This window comes from Balaenoptera ricei, chromosome 9, assembly GCF_028023285.1.
Source record: "Balaenoptera ricei isolate mBalRic1 chromosome 9, mBalRic1.hap2, whole genome shotgun sequence".
NCBI lineage: Eukaryota > Metazoa > Chordata > Mammalia > Artiodactyla > Balaenopteridae > Balaenoptera > Balaenoptera ricei.
In genome coordinates, this window is record NC_082647.1 from 70,711,916 (window position 1) to 70,732,287 (window position 20,372).

Here is a 20,372-nt window from a genome sequence, read left to right on the forward strand (position 1 = left end):
AACCCTCTTGCACTGTTGGTGGGAATGTAAATTGATACAGCCACTATGGAGAACAGTATGGAGGTTCCTTAAAAAACTAAAAACAGAATTACCATATGACCCAGCAATCCCACTACTGGGCATATACCCAGAGGAAACCGTAATTCAAAAAGACACATGCACCCCACTGTTCATTGTAGCACTATTTACAATAGCCAGGTCATGGAAGCAACCTAAGTGTCCATCAACAGATGAATGGATTAAAGAAGATGTGGCACATATATACAATGGAATATTACTCAGCCATAAAAAGGAACGAAATTGGGTCATTTGTAGAGATGTGGATGGATCTAGAGACTGTCATACAGAATTGAAGTAAGTCAGAAAGAGGAAAACAAATATCGTATATTAACGCATATATGTGGAACCTAGAAAAATGGTACAGATGAACTGGTTTGCAGGGCAGAAATAGAGACAGAGATGTAGAGAACAAACGTATGCACACCAAGGGGGGGAAAGTCACGGGGGGGTGGGGTGGTGGTGGTGGGATGAATTGGGAGATTGGGATTGACATATATACACTAATATGTATAAAATAGATAACTAATAAGAACCTGCTGTACAAAAAAATAAATAAAATTCAAAAATTCAAAAAAAAAAAAAAAAGAAAAAGAATGGGTGGAGAGATAAGTGAAAAGACCTGGGCAAAAGGAGTGATAAAAATGATGATGGGGTTGGTAGAAGGTGTGATGGGAGTAGCTTAGATGGGTAATGTCTCCTGGTTAGTGTTGCTCAGCAATTATTCCAGCAATTCAGTTTATTCTGGCCCAGGGTCTGTGAGCAGAAGGTGTTTGGACCCCTTATGCCCGAAAGCCTTATGAGCAAGTGTGTTCCCTCCAGGCCCTCACCCTGACGTGAGAAGATAGAAACTGCTTGGGTTGCTGGGTCAACGCATAAAGACAGCTGTTTTGACTTTCAGGTTTGCATGTGTGAGGAATAAACTTTTGTTAGAATTATGAAATTTCAGGGTCACATTTTCATTGCAGCATAATCTACCATATCTAATAGAGTACCTAACCCGGACCCAGGAATTAGGAAGGCCCAGAGTGAAAAGAATACCAGGGAATTAAAATAGTTCAGTGTGCTTGGATTAAAGAACGCTTGAAAGGCCAATGAGAAGAGTTAGCATGAAAGGTCCAGGCTTTGAAAAGCCTTGTAAACCATGTTAAGGAATTTGACAAATGGCAAAGAGCCATTGAGAATTTTAATTTAGAATGACAAACAGGTCAAATTTATGTTTTAGAGTGATTACTCTTGTTGCAGGATAGGGAGTAGATTGAAGCAGGACAAAATCTGAGGAAAGGAGGCATGTTATAGAGGCTGTAGCAGCAAGCCAGAGGAAAGCTATCCTCAAGTGTTGGGGAGACTGGAGGTCAAGGAAAAGAGTGTAAATAAGCCTTTAAAAGGCTTTGGGAAAGCGTTCTAGCAATGTGTTCAAATAGTCCAATGTTTCTGTAAAACATGCAAACATAAGATATTTTAACCCTAATCATCTGACATCCTCTGCTCCAACTTCTCCTCTGTCACACTTCTCCCTCCTGTCAGGTGGCTTTGTAGAGGCTGTCCACACATTTGAATTAAGCTAGGGATATATTTAGTTTGGGTTTAGTGTGATATAGTTATGTAGCCTGAAGTCACTTCCATATATAGATATTCCATATATATATTCCATATATAGTTTAGCTAGTTTCATGTAGGAATGTCTTCCAGGAAAACTCATATTGCTACCATGTTAATCCACTCCATGAAACACAAAGGTGCAGTGCCAGAATCAGAATGTGTTATGAATTTATCCTATGGAACCCAGCACAAAAAGAACATGGAGGAAAAAGATTGTGATTTGCAGAGCCAAAAGGAAGTCTGTGGAAAATTCTGTCAATCATTGGATATGTAAAATTGTAAATTGAAGATTCTGTCTCAACTGTATGTATCTCATCAAAATGGAAGTTTTCTCATATCAGATACAATTGCATAAAACTTATAATATGTCACTGCTTATGGACATCAATGCAAACTTACTGAGTTGTCGATTCAAGAGTATTTAAGATTATGAAATGCCTTGAAAGGAAGAGAATATATATGAAAGAAATTTGTTAGGGTGTGGCCACTAACAACAAAGATACCCCCAATGCCTTCTGGTATTCATGCCCTTGTACAATCTCCTCCCTTAAGTCTGGGTTGGCCATATTGCTTGGTTTTGACCAATGTGGTAGAAGTGATGAATTCTTAGTAGGTGAATTCACCTACTAAGTAGTAGATTCATCTTAGTAGGTGAATTCTGAGGCTAAGTCCTAAGAAGTCTTGCAGCTTCTGCCTGGATCTCTTGAAACAGGTACTGTAGGGGAAGCAATAGATTGTATAAAAAGTCCAATTACCCTAAGATTGCCGTTCTGTGAGGAAGCTCAAGCTAGTCATGTGAGAGGACCTGCATCCTCCACCGATTTCAGCCATGCCAGCTGAGGCTCCAGGCATTTGGTGAGAAGTCATCTTTTATGTCCAGCCAATTCAAGCCTCCATGTGATTGCAACAGATTGAGAAACCTCAAGTGAGAAATGCCAGACTGAGTCCAGAAAACTCACAGAACCATGGGCGATAATACCAAATTATTGTTTTAAGCCTCTCTTGTTGCGGGGGTGGGGGGGGGTTGTTAGATAGCAATAGATAACTAAAATAGAATCACTGTGGTATAGTAAAGACACCCCCCAAAAATCTTTTCCACATTCCTATCAAGAGATTGCATCTAATTTCCTCTCCCTTTGAATCTGGCCTGGCCAGTTAATTCTCTGCCCAGAGTACAAGAAGTGATACTGTGCCAGTTCTGAGGCCTGTCTTTGAGACGATTGTAAGCTTCCACTCTGTTCCTTAGAGCACAAAGACGTTATGTGGTAAAGTCACACAGAGACCACATGGATAGTTCCTAAGACTAAGTGGAGGGAGAGAACAGGTCAGTTCAACCCCAGCAGGTGAGGATGTGAAAACAGACTTTCCAGACCAGCCTGGGTGCCACCTCAATATCATCCAAGAGTCCTATCAACGTTATAAGGAGCAGAAGAATTGGCCAGCCCAGCCCTGCTCAAATTCTTGACCTATGAAATTATGAGATAGAATAAAGAGATTATTTTTTAAGCTATTAAATTTAGGGGTAATGTAATATATTATGCAGAAATAGATAATGGAGATCAGGGGTTTCTCCAAATTTATGTAACATTACCAATAATGAATTGTGACTGTAAGTTGTAGAGCAGAAAAAAGTTAATTTAAATTGTTGATAATAAATAAATTTCAATTAATCATACTAGAGAGAAGATAATTACTTTCCTGTTTTCTCTGTGGAAAATATTATCAAACGTTTACCACATAAAAAAGAGATCAAAAGTAAGCAGCCAAAAAAATAGAAAAAATGTATTATAGAGTTATATAAGGCAGTCAATTAATAAAAGCTATGTGGTTTTTTTTTTCAGGATTTTGTGAGGTTTTAGGACTGATCATTTTAAAAATTTATAATTTGTTGTGTTTTCTTTATTCTAGACAATTACTTAATTTTGTACCAAATTTTGTTTTTTGCACTTTGGTATTCTTTTTCTTAAAGTGTTCCTCCAAATTTTCAGAACACTGAGGTCAAAGAGAAGATTCTATAAAGAGAATAGAATCTTCAAAGAGAATAGAATAGAATAGAATCTTCAAAGAGAGGAACAAAAAAATACAAAAGGTCATAAGTGAAGTATCAGGAATCATAACGGCTTTGGACTTTTTAACAACACTGCAAGACAGAATTTAATAAAGAAAGACCTTCAAACTTCTAAGGAGAAACAATTTCCAACCTAGATCAATAACACTGGGCAATTTCAATAAAATGAGAGAGAAGAATAGAAATATTTTCTGACCAGTTGTATAAAGTCTCAAAAAATTTACCATGTTCCTTTATTTTAGGAAAGTGCTAAACAATGTGTTCCAGTATATTTCCAGTATATTCCAGCTAGGTTTCCTTCCATTTTTCTCAAACATTAATGATAGCTTATTTAAATAAGCTTATTTAAATAAGCTATAAAGCTGTTGACCACTTTCATTGCACCTTTTCCTGTTGATTCTAATATATTTGTATTAATTAAGGCAGTATTACTCGCTTTCAAATAAAAATAATGTATCTACTGAAGTAGCCATTGGACTAAATAAATACAACACATATTGATCTACAGCACTTAAAATGAAACACATTCAGGCCTCAGAATTGAAATAGGGTAGACTTCCAGAAAGTTTTTTTTAGGTGTGATGGAACATTAATAAATTGCATCAATTCCCTCTAAATTGTAATCTCACTGGTACATTGTTAATATAGTGAATAAAGAAAAATTGGAAGGGAGAATGTGGAGGCAAAAGAGGCAAAGGGCCAAGCGGATTATCCCATCACTAAAGCTGATTGTCCCACCTCTTTAAAGTCAGCTGATCAGGTTGGATTTCTCTAGCCATCAAGCTGAATTTGCCCATTAGGCCCTGGAATTGTATGTAATTTTGTAATAGCTGAATATGCCACCAAAAATAGTCACTTACAGACATTTAGAATTGAGATTTTAGTGTCATATATGACAAGATAGTCATATATATCTATATGTTTTAGTCTTCCTGGCATCATATGGAGGGGAAAATAAAGCAGGTAAAAGCAATAAAAATCTTCAAGTTTAATTTGTGGTTAGAGGAAAAACATTTTCTGAAAATGAATTATGATTTGAGGTCTTTTAGCATGAATTGTGAAACATCCTGCATAGCAAAAGGCAGTCTGAATATTATTGTAGGAGGGATGAACGTGTTGCATTTAATTGCTAAAGATGGCAAAACATCAGAAAGGATAACAGAGAAAATAGAGCAAGAGATAGACTCGGAAGGAGACAGACAGCTATTGATCAGCTCCTTTGTCTCATTCTTGGCCAAGAAACTCCCTTCTCAAGCTTCCTTCAATCCAAAAAGCTGCAAATCATTATAAAGGAAAGTTTCTACAGTTCTTTCCTTTATTTCCCTGGAGACACAAGAGTATCAGAGGAATAGATGACAAAGAAATTTGTAATTAAAAAAAAATCATTATAAGTAATTTAACTGGATCAATTCTAGTAAAATCACTGAGAGACATTTTAAAAATTGGCGCTTAATTTATTTAAGGATATTTTATTGACTAAGGAAAATGTAGCGGGGTTTAGATATAGCGAAGTGTACTATAGTTGAAGCAATTTAAAATTTGCAGTATTACTGATATTTTATTTGACTATAGATTGTGCATGAGCAATTTTATGTTTATCAATTTCATGTTTATATTTCTGAGAAGTCTAGAAAGTCTTTTGGTAACATAGTTAAAAGTTCTGTACAATAGCTTAGGAGTAATTTTACTTACGATTTGTTGAACACAATCAAGTCTTGGTGTTGAATTATTAAAAAAGAAATGTTGACCTTAAACTGAACTGATAGAAAAACAGAATTAAAAAAATTAAGATCATGTTAAGCTAAACCTAAGCCACAAAGAAAGAGTTTTTAAATAAGGATTGTTAAAACCTGCAATAGATTACCCAGATGAAGTGAGAGAATTTCCTTCCATGGTAAAATGATGAAGACTGAAAAATTGAAAGATGGTTTGAAATGTGACTAGAGAAATGTTTTTAGGACAGAAGGGGAATATGTAGTCACAATTATTTTTCAAGAAAACACGCCTCTCAGATCTCTCGTGGGAGCATAATTGAAGCCAGCCCCAACGCTATACTCTGAAATTCATCACAGCATTTGTGCTGATGTTTCTAGCCAATTACTGTGGCAGGGATACCAAGGCAGGCTCATTACAAGAGGCTGTGCTGGATGTCTCTGACATTTGGCTTTGGCTTGAAGACTCCCTGCTTTCCTTGCCAGAGCTTTTAAAAAGTGCACTGCAGTCTAAGACTTTCCTTCCTTCCTCCCTCCCTCCCTTTTCGCCTTCCTTCCTTTCCTCCTCCCTTCCTCTCCTCCTCCCTTCCTCCTTCCCTCTATCCCTCCCTCTCTTCTATCCTTCCTTCCCTCTCTCCTTCATAGAGGTCAGACCTGAATTGTGTTCTTTTAGCTCTCCTAGCCTCCTATAGCTCCTTCCCTATTTTCCCTCACAGATGTTTCTCCCAGTAAATCTCTTGCACATCTAATCCAGTCTTGGTGTTTGCTTCTCAGAGAATCTGGACTAATGCACAAGAATTCTGTTTGATTTAGATGAAAAACAAAACACATTTAAAACAAAGGAGAAGGAGAAAGGAGTATAGCAATCTCCTAAATTGTTAGAAACTCATCTCATATTAAAGATTTATTTAAGGATTAAGAAATTATATGTAAAAACTGATTAGATTTAGTTTGTCTTTGTTATTCCTATTTAAAAACAGTTAAAAAAGCAGTTTTCTAGGAGGCTCAATCTTTTAAAATAAATTTCAATCATCTAGTCTATGGATTTTGGACAAAGACGAATTTCTTTTATAAAAATAAAACTTCCTCTTCCACTTAACAAAATAAACAGTCTCTTACCTTAGTCTCCAATATAATTCTCTGAGAAGAACTACAGTCCAATGTCCTATTTTTTTTTTTTCTCGCTCAAAAACAGCAATTTGTCGACAAAGGCACAATACCAAAACATAATTTGGAAAAAGGACATTACCTGTGGCAGATTTTATTTTCCAAAGATATACTACAGTACCTAGCATCCTCTGTGCTCTTCTGCAGTGTGGCTTGTAACCCTCCCATCAAGAGGTTGGTCTGCTTTCCCCTCACTTTGAAACCTGTCAGGCTTGGGTTCTCCTGACTAGTAGAGAATGGTGGAGGTGACCTTCCTTGGACCTATGCGTTGATACCTCTTACTCACTTTGGAAAATTCCTGACCATTATTTTCTCTTTACATATTTCTTCTGCCCCATTTTCTTTCTCTTTTCCATCTGGAACTATAGTCACACACTACTGGATTTTTGTCTCACAGGTATCAAATGCTCTGATCCATTTTTCCACTTTCCATCTTTGTGTTTTAGTTGGCATAATTTCTTTTATCTTCAAGTTTCCTTTTTTCTTCTGTTGTATCCAGTCTGCTGAAATCACATTTTCAAAAATCTCTGATTATATTTTTCGTTTTATTTTCATTTTCCCCTCAGTAATCTTTATCTTTCTGCTGAAATCCTCCATGTGCTCCTGTATGTTTTCCACTAAATCCTTTAACACATTTATCATGTTGAGTTTTCAGGACCTGTCTGATAATTCTAATATTTGGATCATCTCTGGTTCTGTTTCTACTGACCATTTCTTCTTTTGACCATAGGTCAAATTTTTTTGATCATCCAAGTCTTTCATAATTTTTGATTGTGTGTCAGGTAGTGTGTATAAAAGAACACTGAGAGTAAAGTAAATAATATTTACCAGCAGAAACTGGTACATCCTTTATTCTGCCAGGCTGCTACTATGGGTACCTAAGTCAGTCTGCACTATAGTTGAGCTGGGTCAGGATTTGTTACAGGTTTAGTTAGGTTCGATTCAGCTTTGGCTTCAAATGTTTTTTGAGGGCACGATCAAGATTTTCCTTTTATAGGAAGGAGGCCTCATACAGATCTCTTTGTACTTTACAGCTCAGCCATCAGCATTCTCAGCCTCAGATGTGCTTTACAACTTGGCTGTTACTTTTTTTTTTTTTTTTTTTTGCTGGGGAGTGTTCTTTGCTTTTCTGTCATGTCCTTGGCTTTCACTCATGTCCTTATGAGTCCTCTCCATTTCTTGCTGTTTTAACCCAGCCTTGGAGGGCTCTTGCAGTATACTGTAAAGAGATTTTTCTCTTCTGCTAATTCCTTAGCCTTTGGCAGCCACTGCTTTGGATTAGGTAAAGACCCAGATTGCTTCATCTTTCCTGTCCTAATCTGTTTTCAGCCACTGTCATACCTGAGGATGTTTGTGCCCATTGAGATAGCTGGGGAGGGAGCACTCTTGCCTGACCACAGCCTATAGAGCTTCAAATCCTTGTACTATGTGAAGGCCCATGGGTTAGAGTTGGTACGTAGTTGTACACTCACTCTGTGGCTTTTGATCCTTGGATTATAAACTGTCACACTAGACATACACCCACATTAAAAGATGGTTAAATGATCGGCTAGTTTCTCTTTATCCCTCTCTATGGCAGTCTTCTTTCTATAGCTAATCCAAAAGAGATAAAAGCACTGTGGGCTTTTTCTTCCTAAGAATGTCTTATTACTTCTTGGATTTTAGTTCCTTTAGATGTCTTTGGTTCCTCAGTTCCATGAGAGGTTTTTTTTTTTAATTGAGGTGAAATTGATATATAACATTTCATACATTTCTGGTGTACAACGTTATAATTCTACATCCACATACACCACAAAGTGATCATCACCAAAAGTCTCATTATCATCCATCATCATACAATTGATCCTCTTCACTCACTTTGCCTACCTCCCCACCCCTTTCCTCCCTGGTAACCACCAATCTATTCTTTGTATCTGTGAATTTGTTTTTTGTTTGTTCATTTGTTTTGTTTTCTGATAGGTTTTTTTTTTTTTTTTAAACTATGATTCTGTAGCTTTTCTAGCTCATTCTTGTTGGGGCGGGAGCAAATGGTCTTTTGCAAATTTCTACATCCAAATTCTAAGGCGGAATCCCGCTATGTTCACTTGTTTTGTTTTCCAATTTGCAGTACTTTCTTGGTTTTCTCTCTTAAAGGCCGCAACTCCTAATACAACCCTCCTACAACTTTAGCTCTTGCCTGGTTTCCGTAACTGCTCCCTTAAATTGCCCCCCAGACTTAAGGGGAATTATAATAACTACCTGCTCTTGCTAGCTCTGAGCTGCTTCACTATCCTTTGTTGGCTTCACTATCCTTTGTTGGCTTCCTTTAACCTTGTCCATATTTTTCAAAACAGTCCCTTTATTAAACTCTTCTCAGTCATTTAAATGAGCCACCTCCTTCCTGCTGGGCCCCTGACTGATAGGGGACATTCCTATGAGAAAAAGTAAGAGATTCAACCCACAGGCAGATAGTAGAGTGTATTATGAAGAAAGCAAATAAAGAATTGTCACAGTTGGTTGAGTTATGTTGAAGTGGTACTAACGTTGGTGACATCCAGAAATGAGAAGAGGAAGAATAGATTTCCCCCCTAATTCTTCTTCTTTAATAAGCCTCTGGCTTCTCAAATGGAAAGCTGAGCCACAAAGTTTTATTTGGGTTTGAGGGTCATTTTCCAGATTAAAATTAAAAAAAAAAACAAAAAAAAGGAACTCATTTGGGTGTATACAAAAGGTTAATGTGGAATACCAAGGCTAAAGAATTAATGTGGCTTTCTTGGTGAAGTTGGGTCTGGGAAGGTAAAGAGAGATTAGAAGAGGAAGCAGACAATTCCAAGAAGACAAATTATTTTTATCAGCTACAATATTTTATTTAATATACACAGTATCATTTGCTATCACATAACTTACTCAGCATGAACCCTTAGGTTTCATATAAGTACCTGAATATTTCTCTCTAAGAACCTTTTTTGGCAGAAGGCACCATGAAATAACCAAACCTTTATTGGCTTAGCTTAGTGCTTGGAACACAGCAGGTTTTCAAAAACTGTTAGATATATTAATACTAGCTGACATATATTAAGGACTAGCTGAGTCCTTACACTGTGCCAGGCGCTCTGCAAAGAGCGCTTGACATACTGTTAATATCCTAATTTTTAGGTGAGGAATCTGAGGATACATGAAGCATTTCTATAGTAGACACTCAAAGTGATAATGAATTGGCGGAGGTGGAGACTGTGTCATTTAAAATTTTTCACAGTTATCTGTGGGGAAAGAACCCTCAGCTTATTGAAATGCAGGATTGGAAGACAAAAAACCCTCTTGATTTTCTTTTGCATGCATGATAAAGTTTATCAGCATTTTTGCAAATCCCTGTAGGATACATCTGACCTGACAAGAGTCACAATTATGGGCCATATACCTTACCTATTTTCTGAGAAAAGCAGAGATTTCATCTCTCCGTTTATTCTTTCACTTATTTTCTTCCTTTCATTTTCCCCCACTTCATTCTTTCTTTTAAATCGTTCACGTTTATTCATTTATTGCTTCATTCCTTCCTTTTTTCCTTCATTCAAACAAGGCCAGGTGCTTAATTTTAAAATCTCATTCAAAATGATGCCACGTCACCCGCTGGGGCCAAGAACCGAGAGGTGCTGTCATCTTTCTCCCTGCCAGCGTGGATCTCCGTGGAGTCCCGCCCTCTTCTCCTCACCTGCTCCCCAGGAACCCGCGGCGAGGTCGCTGCCACACACTCTGGCCTCAGGCACTCTCCCTCAAGGCCTCCGCCCCTTCCCCCTCTCCCAGGGGCCGCCCCGCCCCTCCCCTCCCCTCCCTCCCCTCCCCTCCCTGATCCCAGCTAGCTGAGCGCATTTATTTGCATATTTCTACCTTTGTTCCCCGCCGGCGGCCAATCAGCGCGCGGGGCGAGGCGGGGGGTCTGGGCGGGGCTCGGGCTCGTGCTTCAGCAGCTGCGGCCGCAGGTTCCAGAGCGGGTAGGAGCCGCCGCGGGCGTGCCGCTCACTGCAGCCCCTGCCCAAGCCCCGGGCTCCCCCCCGCGTCCCCGCTGCTGCGCCGCCTCGGCCAGGCCCCGAAAGCAAGGACAAAGAGGCTGCCTGGAGGCTCCGCCGGAGCCAGACTTTACCTGCAGTTGCCGGAAACCGCAGGCTCCAAGATGGTTTGCGGGGGCTTCGCGTGTTCCAAGAACTGCCTGTGCGCGCTCAACCTACTCTACACCGTGAGTATCCCGAGCCCGTTCCTCCCAGCCTGGGGGCTTTGCACCTGCTCGGGTGCCCTGTGACTTCCCTGTCTGTCCAATGACTCGCTCACTTCATCCCGCACCCCCTTTCTGTCTTCCCACGCTCTGGCCTCCCCCGCCCGGCCTCGCCATCCGTCCCCGCCGGGGACCAGGAGCCGGCGACTGTCGCAGTCTCTTCCTTTCATTGTGAAGCCGCCGTCTTTCTGGCTCACTGGCCGCGTCTCTTCCCCATTGCTCTACCCCGCCCCCTCACCCACCGCCTTGTTTTTCAGTTATTTGACCAGACATCTCCACTTTCCCATCCTTATCCCTTCTGCAACTCGCTCTTGGCTCCCAAACCCATCTGGGGCGGATTTGGAGGCGGGAGCCGCCTCTGGTTTGAGGACAGTTTTGCAAAAATAGCGTGATCTGAAACTGACAAGGCGGCATATGGATGGTGTGCGTCGTGTTTAGCTCTACGTGCGCCTGTGATTTTAATTGAGGCCGCCGAGTAGGTTCACAGGATATCCGCAGCTTCCGAAGTTTGTTTCGTGCTTACATAAAGGAATGTCTTTTTGCGGGGAGCGGGAGTTGGGGGAGGGGGAGTTTTGTTTATACCTGATGCTTTTTCCATGTATCTCCCCTCTTATCAATATCCTAAATCCATTTTAAGCTAAATTCTCCAGTAAATAAGCGAGCCTCCACCCAGGTTGTTTCTTTCCCTGCCAACCAGCTCGGGCTTTTTAGTTTTAACCCTGCAGTGTATGTTTATAATTTTTGAGGGGCAATTCGGGGTGAACCGGAGGATGGGAGAGTAGATTGCCATTTACCGATTGCCTACCGCGTCCCAGATTTTACATACACTTTCCTTTTTCTGACAATCATCCGAGGCAAGGGGCATTGTCTAAATTTTATACGTAAGATAATAGACCGAAAAGGGCTTTAATAACTTTACATAGTTGATAGTTGGCGAGTCAAGAAGTGGAACCCAGGCTGTGGGATCCAGATCTTTCCACAGGCTTCTTTACCATGCGGAAGAAACTTCATCTTCTGTCATCATCCCTCCATCATAGTCTTGCTCCCTTCTATAAATACACCTGGTTTTGTTTTGCAGCACCCACCCTGAAAACGAACCCAGCTCCTGTGCATTAGCAGAGAGGTAGGCCATCTGTGCAAGCTTAGGTTACGTCCTTGGAGTGCGGAGTCTGCCTGTGGTCCCCAGCAGGAGGGAGAGGCTGGGTCCTTTTAGCATTACTGTTCCATTGTATGTGAACATGGTTGCAAAGCTTTGAAAGCAAGACATAAACCTGTAAAAAGTATGTCTTTCTGACTAGTTAGTAGGAATCTAATCAACATGTCACTAATCCTAGATTTGGGAAAAATTCTAGACCACCTGGTGTTTCAGGTCCTTGTAATCGGAGATCCATGTCAAGTTTCAGATCAGAATTCACCTTTGTCTCACCTGAACATGCCTATCACATTGATTATTTATTAAGTAAAAGCTGACCAATTCTGCAGGTATTTTCTTTTATTAGCATGAATGGCCTGTTTAGAACTTCACATTCCCCATTTTATGCTCTGAATTCTGCCCCTCCCCCTCATGATTTAGTTACCTGTTTGCCAGACGTTTAACCTTATAGTATCTGCTTACACACAGTAGAATGTCTGCGTTGCATACTTACGTCACTGAGGAGGTCTATATAGATTAATATGCCGTATATATTCTTTTTTCTAAAGGCAAGTTATTTTAAAATCTGGTTCTGTTGCTTTTGAGATATGTCATTTCTACTTGTATCTCTTGTGTATCCGGAAAGCAAAGAGAAAGGTAATTCTGAAGGAGCATATTATATTAGACTTTTATATCTGTTCTAAATTATTGACCTTCAGAGTGTATTCTATTGATTTTAGTAGCTCTGTAGTAAAAATTAATTGGAAATTCACAGGACCATAAAGATGGTTGGCCCTTTTAAATCTAAACCTTTTTATTTATTTTTTAAAATTTATTTATTTATTTATTTTTGGCTGTGTTTGGTCTTCGTTGCTGCGCATGGGCTTTCTCTAGTTGCGGCGAGCGGGGGCTACTCTTTGTGCGGTGCGCGGGCTTCTCATTGCGGTGGCTTCTCTTGTTGCAGAGCACGGGCTCTAGGCGTGTGGGCTTCAGTAGTTGTGGCTCGCGGGCTCCAGAGTGCAGGCTCAGTAGTTGTGGCACACAGGCTTAGTTGCTCGGGACCAGGGCTCGAACACGTGTCCCCTGCATTGGCAGGCGGATTCTTAACCACTGCACCACCAGGGAAGCCCTTAAGGCTTTTTAGAAAAAGGATATTTCTTAAAATGAATTAGTGTCTACTGCTTATACATTGTGAACAAGTTTAGATGAGTTCAGCAGTTTAAACTGGAAATGAATGAAAGGTAAACGTTGAACCAGGTCTTAAATAGATGCTGAAAATGTGCCATTGCTATTATTTAGATTCTGTATCTTCCCTGGTTTCACCTCAACATTTTAAGATGGGAAATGTGAAGTGATTGGGGGCAAGGTTAAGGCTGAAGACTTGGGAGACATTTCTTTTTAAGGCATGAATAGGAGGACCCTTTATAGGTTCCAGTCCCACCTGGGTCACTGCCTCCGAAATAAGCTCAAAGTTGTGGGATTGAATCTGAGATTATTTCTAAAAGTGTTAGTAAAGCCAGGATTGCATACGGGTGTGGCAGGTGTAAAGGCCATGGTCTGCTCTGAGTCATCACTCTTGCCTTGAAGCATTTTCTTGAGGAACTTAGGGCAGCCTAACTGTCCACATGCTCAGGTGGCCTGCTTATGACCTTGAGATTAGGGCAGAATTCGTGACCAGTCCAGAAAGCATGTCATTAAAATACGTTGGATGGAACATCCGCCCAAACTTGTCATGGAATTTTGATCACTAGCCAAAGGCGTGGCTGAGTTTTGTTGTTGTTTATGGTTTGGTTGTTTTAATTAATAGAATCCCTAGTAATGAACAACTTTACGTTAGTGTAGTGAATATCAACAGTTTATAGGTACGGGAGGAAAGGGAGAAGCTACGGTTTCTTCATGCACTTTCATGGTGTTATAGAAAAGAGAGTGACTTGCTCTAGAACTTCCTACATTTATAGAAACTGAATGTTTCTTCACTCAACAAATATTTATTGAGTGTCTACTGTGTGCAAGGCACTGTTCTCAGTCTGGGAATACAGCAGTGAACCAAACTGGGCTTTGAAATCAACATGCCTTATGAAGCCTCTTTTTCATTCACTATCTTCTCTACATATGATCTCAAGAGCTTTCTTCAGTCAATAAACATTTGCTTACTGTGTGCATTCTGCTGAGAACTGTGGGAAATAATAAACACATACAAAGGCAAGTACCTCCTCTGTGAAGACAGGATCTAGTTGGGATTTATGGAGTGGAAAAATTAATGCTATATAAGGGAAGGACTGACTTTAGGTGCCACAAAATTTAGGACTAGGGTAGATCTTTGTGGGTTGGAGAAGAAGGTATGATTGAATTGGGGAAGCGTGGAAATAGCTTGGTCTTTTTGATACTGTTCAGGATATAAACACAAGTGAAAACTGCTTTGGGAAAACAGTCTATTTTATTTTTAATCGTTGATTTTAAAATAATTTTGATTGAAATTATTTTGACAAAAAGTGAAAAATAACTTTAAATAATTATTCCTAGTGATTCGTGGGGAATTTTAGGAGGTATGAAATAAGTGTTATATTAAAATATGTAACATTTTGAGGGGGCTTTCCTGGTGGCGCTGTGGTTGAGAGTCTGCCTGCCAATGAAGGGGACACGGGTTCGAGCCCTGGTCTGGGAAGATCCCACATGCCGCGGAGCAACTAGGCCCGTGAGCCACAATTACTGAGCCTGCGCGTCTGGAGCCTGTGCTCCGCAACAAGAGAGGCCGCGATGGTGAGAGGCCCGCGCACCGTGATGAAGAGTGGCCCCCGCTTGCCGCAACTAGAGAAAGCCCTCGCACAGAAACGAAGACCCAACACAGCCATAAATAAATAAATAAATAATTTAAAATATGTAACATTTTGAATATGTCTCCTTGTGCTTCTTAAGCAGAGAAGAAAAGACTTCTAGGAATCGGCTGCTGTTTATATGTATGTGTGTGTGTGTGTGTGTGTGTGTGTGTGTATGAATAGTTTTAATTAAGAACGTAAGGAACAGAAAATAACTCATGGTCTTTAAATAAGGGTCATTTCAGAAGTTTCAGTTTTGTTTCTTAGTCTATATTTATTCTTCTAAAATCTAAGTTTGTTTCTGTTGATTTTTTGCAATATTTTTTCTATATCTTGGGTTGCTTTGGGGAAAAAATCTCCATGCAGTCAAAAATTATACCAATTTACATTCATTCTAAGGCATATGTTTATTTGCGTTTTAGGTATCTCTGAAATTGAGGTTGTCTTAAAATAGGTAAAACATAGCAGATAAAAAAAAAAAAAAAATATATATATATATATATATATATATATATATATATATATATAGATCTGTACAGTCTATGGAGAGAAAAACAGCTGGGTTTCGGAAGGAAACCTAAATTTGAATACCAACTTTACAACTTGCTTGGAATTTAACCTTGGGCAAAGGTCTCCATCTGAGTTTCAGTTTTTTCATTTATAAACTGGTGATGATATTTTTCATTCTTCCCTTGTGGAGTTGTTAGGATAAAAGGAGAGAATGTGGATAAATGCTTTGGATGTGCTATAGAAAAAAGAGCAAGTTGTTACAGCTTCGTGGAAAAAGTTGAATTATTTTAAATTTCTGAATTACAAACCTGTATGTTACAATGGAAAGGTTTTCAAGCTACTGGGATTTCTAACACTTACAGGCTGGTGTTAACTCAAGCAGGCCCTACGGGGTCAAGAGTTCATACCCTCAAAACAGTAATATTAATCTTTCAGTTGTAAGAAAAAAATGACTGAGGTATGGTGAGTATAAGTTTGGAACGATTTTCCTGTACATTTTTTAAAGTCCTATTCTGGTCATTAGAGGGCTGGAAAAGTATAATTTTGTTCAGTTTCTACTCCAAAATAAATGAAAAACACTAATACTTCAGCCAAAGAAAAAAATCTGCTTATTGTAATTGCCTTCAAATTATTGTATTTGACATTTTTCAAAATTCTGATCATTATTTTTCAAATTATTCTTATTTAATATTTTAATGTGTGGTTAGGCTTATGTTATTTCTCCGCCCTTGTTCAAACTACTGAGTGAATTTAAAATATTTAAGTGGTTGCTGAATGTTTACTTGGATTTTGAATTTAAAAATGATTCACTGTTTACAGAACCTGGAATTTCCACACGATGCTGTTGAGCTGGTGTTCATAGTCGGCCTTTGTGCTAAATACGTTTGTGAAATTTCCCAACTTTTGATTTTAAAACAGTTACCGAAATGTGCTATTTATGCCATTTCTTACTTGAAATGAGGTTATTTTCTTTCACAAAGTTTAACAACATAATTGAGAGGCTTTTACAAAGAAAGAAAATTTATTAGGGGAATAATTGTATTTCAGCCTACATTTGAAAAGTGAGATTTGAACATCTCAGTGGTTTAATTTGCATACAGTTTTAGGTAGGTTAAAAGTGGGCCATCATCACCTCAAACACATATGAATTACTGGTGAAGACAGGCTAGGTTTAGTTCGTCTTCCTTCTTATCACATTTCACCTGAATTGTTCCTCCATATTATCTTATCACTGTAAAATGAATAATGCACTTGTAATAGTGGATGAAAACTCAGAGAATAAACCCAAATTCCTTAGCATGCCATTCAAGATCTTTCACCATCCGCTCTTCCCGTGTGCATCTCTTCGTATATTTCAGCCACAGAGGGTTCCCCAGACATTTTACCCTTTGTTGCCTGTCTTTGCTGATCCTCTGCTCTTGACCTCTAATACCTTGCTCTGTCTTTGTAAAACTACTCAAATAAAGCCTCCCGTTTCTTAAGTCAGAAAGAATTGTTTCCTTAAATTTTCACTTGGGAATCAATCTTACTACTTGAGTGCCACCCCAGACTAATTCAATCAGGATTCAGAGAGAGGGAGGAGACATGTGATTTTTTGGTTAAAAAAACCCTTTTTAAAATCTTCCTAGCTAATTCTAAATTACAGTGAGGGCTGAGAGTCAGTGTTGTAAGACTTTATATTATTAGTCTAATTTATTATTATTAGTCTAATATAAACATATTGTTAAGACGAACCAAATAAATTTTCTTTTATTCATTCCAATAATATTAATTAAGCAACAGCAGCAGTGAACAAAAGAAACCAAAAGTTCCTGCCTTCATGGATCTTACGTTTGGGGGGGAAGGTAGATGATAAGCAAATAAGCAAATAAGTTATACATCATGTTAGAAGGTAAAATGCTATGGAGAAAAATGGAGTAAGAAGGCTGAAGCACAGTGGGGCATTGGGGGGTGTAAGGGAGGATAAGGGCATATTTTTATATGTGGTGGTCGGGATTAGCCTTCTCGGTAAGACAGCAGTGGAACAAAAACTTGAAGGAGATGACGGACAGACATCTGGAAAACGTCAGTGGAGGGAACGGCCTTTGAGAAGATCCTGAAGGAGTATTTCTGATTTATGCAAGGGACAGAGAGGACTCCTGTGGCTGGGACAGAGTGAGCAAGGGGTGGGTGGAGTGGTTGGAAATGAGTCAGAGAGTTTCTGGGACCCAGATTGAAGGAGTTGAACTTTTACACCAAGGGAAATGGGGAGCCATTGGTGGCTTTGGGACTGATTTTCATTTAAAAGTTTGTCTGGCTCCTGAATTGAGAATAGATTATAGATGGCAAAAGCAGAAACAGTGAGATCACCTGTAAGGGTACTGCAGTAATTGAAGCAAAGATGATGGAGGTTTGGACCAATATTATAGCAATGGAAGTAAGAGAAATAGTCAGATTTTGGGTGTATTTTGAAGGTGGTGCCAACATAATTTCCTCATGGATGAGAATGGGATGTGAGAGAGACCAGTCACAGATTACTTGTGATTTATGGCCTAAACAACTGGCTTGCTGAATCTGCTATTAACAGGAATGGGGAGACTGTGGGTGGACCAGGCTTTGGAAGGAAAATAAGAGGTTCAGTATTAGATGTGATGCCAATCAGATACCCAAGTGGAGATGTCAGATGGCAGGTAGTCTAATAACAGTGGAGTTCAGGGGAGAGGAATAGCTGGAGGTTGAAATTCAGGGAGCCATCAATGTAGAGAGTGGTATTTAGAATTGCTACTAGATGAAATCAACCAGTTGGTGAGGATAGGTAGAGAAGGGCAGTGATCTGTGAACTGAACCAAGGACACTCTTATAGTAACAGTTTTCGGAGACAAGGAGGAGCCAGCCAAGGAGCCTGAGAAGGAATGGCCGGTCAGATAGGAGGAAAACCTGATAGAGGCGGGTGTCTTAGAAGCCAAATGCACATCATTTTAAGGAGGCAGAGTTGAACATCTGTGTCAACTGCTGCTAAGTAAGATGAGGACTAAGACATGATTCTTAGGTTGATCAATGAAGAAGTCACTGAAAAAAGCAATTACCCTTTTATTTTGTCTTATGATAGACTATATGTCCCTCAACAGTAACGACCGTGTCCCAATCACTCCGGCTTTCCTGAATGCCCAGCACAGCCTTGCCATATGGTTGGCATTTAGTTGATTGAATGAAGGCGGCAGTGCAGGGCTGTTTCGCCCATAATTCCACTTCCTGTCTCCCAAAACTGCTCCGAAGAAGGAAGATGTAGGGTGGGGTTGAAACTTTGTTGGCAGCTGTGAGTGCTACCTCAAACTAGTTATCCTTGGAAAATGGCAAGTCAGGATGCCTTATTTTCATTCTCTTTACATAATTTCTTCCCAGCAGATATTATATATTATGTATTCTGTGCCTTGTAAGTATAAAGCAATCTGCTTGGCACCAAGGAGAACATAGAGAAGAAAACTATGTGACAACAGCACATCAGCCTTCCTCGTATCATTTGAGGAATGAAAATGAGACGAAGAACTGCGGTCTTGGCTTCAACACTAAATGTCTGGGTATTTAGCAATATCCAGATTATTTACAGAATTTTCAAATTTCCGTCCAGGTATTTGGTATCAAAGAAACACATGCTTGATAATCACTGAATTGTTCTTCAATTTTTCACATTAGGCAGAAGTTCAGAGGGAGAGTTCAGTGTCAAGTGTAATTACTCTTATGACATGGAGAGGTCTGGGGCCTTAGTTTTTAATGTATCGGTGGATGCTGTATTACATTTTCGTGGTATAGTCCTTTTAAATCTTATTACTGTTTTAAGATTCTTACCCTCCACTATCATCACGTCTTCTCTCTTGCTTTAGTGCTGACAAAACATTTTTGAATGATTTAACTGCAGAATCGCATCCAGTTTTTTCAAAGGTTCTACGTTCCTCTTTCGTCCTCAAAGCAATTCACTTACCCTGGTAGAATTTGGATGCTCAAAAAATGTAGCTGCTCTAGAAATGATTCAGGTCTCTCTTTGCATGTTGTTTCTGCAATGTGGTGGATATTTGGTGAAAGAATGAAACTCTCTTTTATAGGTTATATAGAGAAAGAATAATCTGGGACACCATTAGGCTGGATTTCTTCACCCCAAATATTGATTAGGTTAGGGAATAAGCATTTGCCTATCCCTAAAGCATAATGAACAAGATCATGAGCTCTTTCAGTCTGCAGTGTATTTGGAGTACCTCTCCTGTACCGGGCACTTAGCCACATGCTAGGAATATCAGGTCGACATGTGCTTTGACTGTATGGCACTCAAAGTGTAGAGGGCTCATTAGAAGAATTCAAAGTATGACTGGAGGTGGGGAATAGTGGCTAATGAGTTACCTCGAGAGGTAAGCCAGGCCCTTCACATTCTTGGATTTGTCAGCCTGGTGTTTGGACTTTATTCTGAGATTAGGAACAAAAGATAGCCGGCATGGGAATGACCTGATCTATTGGCTTTAAATTAAAGACCATCAAAGACTACCATATTAGGAATAGAGTCCAGCTGCTGGTAATAGAAACCCAGCTACTGCTGCTTCAAATAGTAAGCTCTGTTATTTTCACGTAGCAAGATGTCTAGAAGTAGGTAATCTAGAGAAGGTACACAATGCAAGCATGTTATCAAGGTCCCAGTTATCCTGCCCTACCATCCTTGGTATGTGACTTTCTTCTTTGTCACCCAATTACATCTGCAACTCTAGGCATTAGGATTTGTTCCCTGCTGGAAGAAGGATAACGCTGTAAAATGCTTTTCCTCATAAAGCTCTGTGTGTGTGTGTGTGTGTGTGTGTGTGTGTGTGTTAGAATAGTTCTATTGGGGTATTAATGACATACAATAAGCTGCACATATTTAAAGTATAAATTTGATAAAGTTGTGACACATATATACACCTGTGAACCCATCATTGCATTCACGACCTTGAACATATCAACCCCCAAAGTTTCCTTATCCTCCTTTGTAATCCCTCTCTCCTGCCACATAACCTTTGCTCCCAATTTGCAGGCAACCACTGACCTGCTCAGCAGTAAAATT

At 39.6% G+C, this 20,372-nt stretch overlaps 1 protein-coding gene across 1 annotated transcript in view; it reads left to right on the forward strand.

Annotated features, from left to right (window-relative positions):
* Positions 1–10,513: 10,513 nt before the first annotated feature.
* TSPAN13 (tetraspanin 13) overlaps positions 10,514–20,372 on the forward strand; it is a 31,092-nt gene continuing 21,233 nt past the window's right edge. Inside the window, exon 1 of the mRNA XM_059932835.1 lies at positions 10,514–10,816. Within this exon, the coding sequence (XP_059788818.1) occupies positions 10,754–10,816 (63 nt within the window). The 5' untranslated portion in view covers positions 10,514–10,753. The remainder of the gene's footprint in view (positions 10,817–20,372) is intronic.